The 5,863-nt window shown below is 38.0% G+C and overlaps 1 protein-coding gene across 1 annotated transcript; it reads right to left on the bottom strand.

Moving 5' to 3' along the window:
- Positions 1-11: 11 nt before the first annotated feature.
- On the bottom strand, positions 12-4,883 carry LOC111407645 (protein NLP7-like). Its single transcript, XM_023037261.1, has 5 exons — positions 4,429-4,883; positions 3,230-3,807; positions 2,583-2,630; positions 1,392-2,289; positions 12-1,259 (listed from the first exon to the last, which is right to left on the bottom strand). Exons 1-5 carry the CDS (start codon positions 4,634-4,636, stop codon positions 136-138), a joined length of 2,856 nt encoding a protein of 951 aa, XP_022893029.1. The 5' UTR covers positions 4,637-4,883; the 3' UTR covers positions 12-135.
- Positions 4,884-5,863: the final 980 nt, after the last annotated feature.

Genomic DNA, 5,863 nt, shown 5'->3' with positions numbered 1-5,863 from the left:
GTTCCTCTAAATGCTCAAAAATCAACTAAATTCTTAAAATTTAAGAAGGGTCATAATCAAAATTTACAATTACACTTGAACTCACCAGAGACTGCAAGAATTTTCCTACGAGCTTACTATGTACAACCCTATTCCTCATTCACCCGAACTCTCGCAGGAGCTCCCAAGATTGCCCATTATATCATGAATCAACAGTCTGATTATATTTCTACCTGACGACCTCGAAACATCAATGCATTCCTGCAAGTCTGCGTCACAAGCAATTAGAACCCACTCATGATCGTCGTCTAAGTACTTGATATCAAACGTGCCAACCTCTATCTTCAGCCTCTTTGCCACTTCCTCCTTCAACGTGACAATGCCCGAGCCCAAAGAGAGTCGAAACCTAATAATATCTTCTTGGTAAGTGGCTTTTATCGTGATGGTTTTCAGTTCTGTCCCGGTAGAAACCTGTGGCATTCGATCAATAGGAACAACCGTGGAACTGGGAATTGCATCAAAACATGGTTGTTTCGTCCCACTGTATTCTGGGACGTGTTCATCAAACAAAGTCTCACGATCTGGGCAAAGATTACAAAGATTGCGTGAGCTTCCTGCATCCTCAATTAGCATTTCTCCAAATGGCTCTCGGGGTGCTGTAACAAGATCATCGGGTTTGGGTAACGACAATGCAACGGATAAATTAATCTCCTTCATTGGTTGACATGTAAACTCAAGTGAACTCGTGTGTTTTATGTGATTTTCATTGACAAGTGAAACGGCTGGATCATTTTGTAGGGAGTTTTCATTTCCAAGAAAAGGACTATCTTGGCATGAACCATAAGAAGTTGGGGTTCCTGTGCTTTCTTCTCTCGACCTACTCCCTGTTTTTGATCTGATAGAACCTTCACAGAGCAAAGTTCCAGTTTGCTGCGGGATAAGTTCCTCAGTTCCTAAAATCTCTGTCAGTTCATCGCCTCCAGATGCCTGAAGGGTAGGAAGTTCATGCTCATCCTCTCGAAATTCAGATGGTCTAGGCCTTGGTGAACTTTGTTGATCAGGCGGCTCGTTCATACTTGCTGACCATGAAATTGAACCAACAGCAACAGGAATCGAATTTGTAGCCAAAGAAGTCAAACTGAATGCTCCTTCAGCACCTTGTACAGATTCAATTACGCGTTTTAGCTTAGAAAGAGAATGATTAACTTTGTTAATCTTACGAGAGGGCCATCTTAAGATCCCATGTTGCCTGCAGATGCGCTTCATGGTAGTAGGACAAACTGTATAAGTCACAAAAAAAAAAAATAATAATAATAATAATAAAATAAAAATAAATTATAATTATAATTATTCAAGAGAATCATTTGAAGTGAATAAAATGATAAGCAACGGGCACTAAGATTAAAGCATACCACCAAGACTCTTGGCAGCATCCTTAAGACTCCCGGCAAAGTATTGCTGCAGAACCTCTAGGCTGATCGTCTTCTCTGCCTTTCCTCGTTTTCTCTCTGATTTCTTGACCTGTTCTTTATTCTCAACAAAAGATACAGCATTTTCTTCATTATTAGTAGCATTAAATCCTTCCAATTGCTGCTTTTCCAGTGAATGAAGATGCACTGCCTCTTCATTTGGCAAGGCAGCAGACTTTAGGGGAGAATTTGCAGCAAAATCAAACCTTGAATCAAATTTCTCATCCATGGATGCTTTTATAATCTCAACAGATCTCCATTCATGTTCGAGGTCATTCCCTGAAGCAACCCTCAGGCTCCCAAAATGCTGTTTCATTGTCATCAACACTGCATCCAACAAAGTCCTTTGGTCACTCTGGTCTTGGATATTTGGAGGAAGAAAGAATTCTAAAACGTAATCGTCATTTCCAGTATGACGGCTCCGTAAACAAATTGCGATGCTACTTTTCAACCCAAACATGCGAGCATAATGTACCAAGGGATACTCTGTTTTGCAGAATTGGGTGATATCGTCACAGAAGCACAAGTTATGCGACTCAAATGCCCTCCCGGCAACTCCCTGGCCCTTCTGTAAGTGATGCTCGGCACAGGCCTCGCGGAAGCCCCACATATGCGCATCTACCACATAATATGATACATCAGTTGTTGACATGCATACCTGTCCCATGCAACTTCCATCAAAGCTACTGCAAGTTTTCTTAAAACCTCCGCCATCTGCTAGGACATTCCGATGTCTGCAAGGAATCCATGTCTGAGCCAGCGGTAATGTGTGAGTCTCACATACCATTGTTAGTATCTCCAAGATCTCAGCCAGCGCATTTTGGCGACCTTGGTTGCATATCTGGTGTGTACACGATAGCCAAATAGATTATTTGATCAGAAAATTATGGCCCTGTTTGACAATCAGTATAACAAAACTCTTTTGTTCTCAAACTCATTTTCGACTACACATTTTCAAAATAAAATATTTTACACGTAAATCCAAACTTTTTTGCTATTTTTTAACCACATATTCTCCAAAAAAATCATTATTCCAAAACTCATTTTCCCCAAAAATTTCATTTTACTGGTTGTCAAACACAGGCTCAATTACTTCATTATAGATATGATCTTCACTTAAAATTTGCTGCTTACCTGTGTGCTGGGATGATCCAAAATCTCTGAACTTTTCAAATTCACAGCCTGCAGAACAACTGAATTTATGTAACTGAAGAATCCTAATGGGTAGAAGTTAGAACACAAACAAATTGATATCATCAAAAAATAATGAATAGAACGTGTTGCACGAGACAAATAAGATTTACCATTTTATTGACACGAAATGCTTATCTTACTCCAGTGTAATAAATCTTTTTAAGCACATCGTCATGTTTAGCACTTTGGTATCTATAACATATATGAAGTAAATAAATCCAATCTCACAATAAAGCTTCCATTTCGTATGTGAAAAGCAAATCCATCATCCAGTGAAATTTTAAAGGTATAGGTTCTTAAAATCTTAGTAGTAGAAAATGACATTAAAGTGTCTATCAATGTCATGCTGCTAGAGGCCATATTTCAGAAAGAAGTGCCATTCTCCTATATCCAATTCTGGAAATAATTCCTAGGGATAAAAACTTTAGAAGCTTCTCACACATAAAAGAACGCAGTTATTATGATGGCTACAATCAGACAGTCACTAATCCTTGCTGCAATTTTTATCAAGGAATCTTTAACAGTTCCTACCAAAAAATGCAAGATCTTGAAATAATGATGTATTATGAAGAGAATGCTTAACCAACCTCAAGTGCTTTGCATACTTTATCAACCTCAGGAGCATAATTAATTTTCTGGGAAGTCATTATGAGCTCAAGTACACCAACACAGGACTGTCCAGAAGGTTCAAATACAGGCAAAGCCAAAGTTCCGCGAACGTTATAATTCAGAGCATGGTCCAGCCGTGGAAATTCCTTGCTAGAATAGTACTGCACGTTAGGTGTCCATTCAGGTAACTTTTGCCGAAATACACGACCAGGAAGTCCAAGGGCTCCCTCAGTCACTCCATCCACAGAAAACATATACATCAGAGAGACTAGCCTATACTGATGAAGTCCATTACTGTTAGGGTCAAGAACAAAGGGCTGCCCCGAAGTAGTCAGCACATACCGACCACCATTCTTAACTGGTGCCCAAACTTGAGCCAAGACATGCTCTCCAGTCAAATCTTTAAAGTATCGAAGAGCCTGTGACATCCGCTCCTTGATTATATAAGACTCATCTGGATTAGCAATTGATCTCAATCCCAGAAGTTGTGAAGGCAGTTTTTCTTTATCATCATTTTCCACTGCATTTTCAGTCATTGACTCAGGATCAACCGCATCTGCTCAAAATTCACGAAACAAAAGCAAATAAAATGAGTTTCCTGCTGATACTTCTGGTAAAATGTACCATTGATTGCAAGTAGTACTTCAAGAAAATCATAGAACAACAGAAAACAAACTAACTTTTCAAATTTTAGATAGTTTGGCATTTAAAAATAGCAGACAACAAATATAATCATTACATCTACCTTGATTTTCCATCCTTTCTATATCCCAAAAGTTAGGATTTGAGTTGACACTTATTTAAAAGCATAACTCTTAAGTAAAGTTATATCAGCTGCTTTGATATGAATTCTTCTTCGTCATTTCTATACTGTATCTGGACATCCATATAAAGCTCCTTCCAATAACGAACGTTTTCATATGTATATATAAAGCTAAACTCAACCAAAAATAAGGGCTAGTTTACATGTTCATAAAAGAAGAAGAAAGTCAAAATCACCCAAAAAAATCTCAGTGGTAGAAACTATAGAATCTCAAAACTTTCCAACTTTTTTAATCAAAAAAACCCAAAATAAAGTGCATAGAGTACAAAACAGGTTTTTGATTTAATCACTAACAATTCAACACACGCCTAAAAAAAAAGTCAAATAACAAGCTCAGAGCAAGCAGAGTCATACATGACATAGGCCTGGAGCAGTTGGAGAGGCGGAAACCTCCCCCGGCGACGTAATTTCCAGTCGGTTTACAATCGTTATTCTCATCTGTATAAGCCCATATAGGCGAACACGGCTGATCCGAATTCGAAAGCAGAAACGGCGACATAGGATTTGCAAAGATCTGGTCCATCGACCAGGAAGATTCGAGATCAAGATCCAAATCCATCATAAACGCCGCCGCGCAGTGTGGCGGTTGCTGCGGATTAGGTAGAGGTTGCACTGATTTGGGAGAAGAGAAGACGGAGCTTTATCTTCAGGATCAGAGGATATTTTTGGAGGAAAAAGTTCTGTTTTCCTTTTCCCCAGGAAAATGTTTTCCTATCCGAAACGAAAATGAAAGAAAATGTGGCGAAATGATGAATTTGGTGATTCCATTGTCGATAAATGTATTGTTGGAATCTCCACTGCAAATTGCAACATGCATGGATTAAAAAAGAATTGGGATTTGTTCCCCTGTTACATGTTGCAACATCCAATTGGCTAAGCTAAAAGAGTTCATTAAAAGGTCTATGAGCGTGTAAACACACACACGTGCACATATAGTAATATTTTGAAGAATGTATAGTTAAAATGTAAGAAATTTTTTTGAATTTACACGTAATATTATTGTATTGAAAAAATATGGTTGAAATGAAGAAAGAACAATGCAATAAACCCAAACAGGAGCAAAAACTGTATAAGTTACCTTTTTTTTTCTTTTTGTAGTGGAGAGCTCGAGCTCAATTTGTCATGCCCAAAAGCAAAAAAAATCAATTTAATTTTGTTCTTGAGCAAAACAAATCAAAAAGTCTATTCATGTGAATTAATGTTATTCATAATCAGTAATTGCAATAATCATGTTATATAACAGTTTGTTATTTGAGACAACATGTTAAGTATTATACTTAACATCTTTGGCCCAATGATGCAGTCAATGATTAAACCCACTTGAAGGAATGTGACCCAGTAACTTATCAACTGTGCATTCTCGTGTTTTACTAAAGTGCGATTTTAATGAAAGGCTAAGATGTTGTCACGTGGTGCTAACCGCAAGATGCATTGTGATTGCTTATATTCTTTTGACCCTTCATTTTCTTAAGGCACGCGAGAGTTCTAGGCTTTTCATCTCATTTTGTCTCTGTTTTCTCTCGAAGGGAAAACCTCTGGTTTTTATCTGTAATCTTTGTCTTCTAGATATTCTTGGTGAAGTCTGGCATGGATTACGTGTAGGAGAGGTTGATTTTGTCCTTTGTCGAGCAGTAATTTTTGGCTACTTGTTGTAATCAGTTAAAGGTATTTTGAGAGAGGAAATCCGATCTAAAGGTAAAATCTGTTGGATCTTCTGTGTTGCAATCCTTGTACTGATATTTTTTGCTGGTTTTTAGTGGATTGGAACGATAACTACTTTGATGGGTGC

The sequence above is a fragment of the Olea europaea genome, chromosome 13 (assembly GCF_002742605.1).
Source record: "Olea europaea var. sylvestris chromosome 13, O_europaea_v1, whole genome shotgun sequence".
NCBI classification, from domain to species: Eukaryota; Viridiplantae; Streptophyta; class Magnoliopsida; order Lamiales; family Oleaceae; genus Olea; species Olea europaea.
The sequence above is the reverse complement of the archived record's forward strand: the minus strand, read 5'-3'. Positions and strand labels throughout refer to the sequence as shown.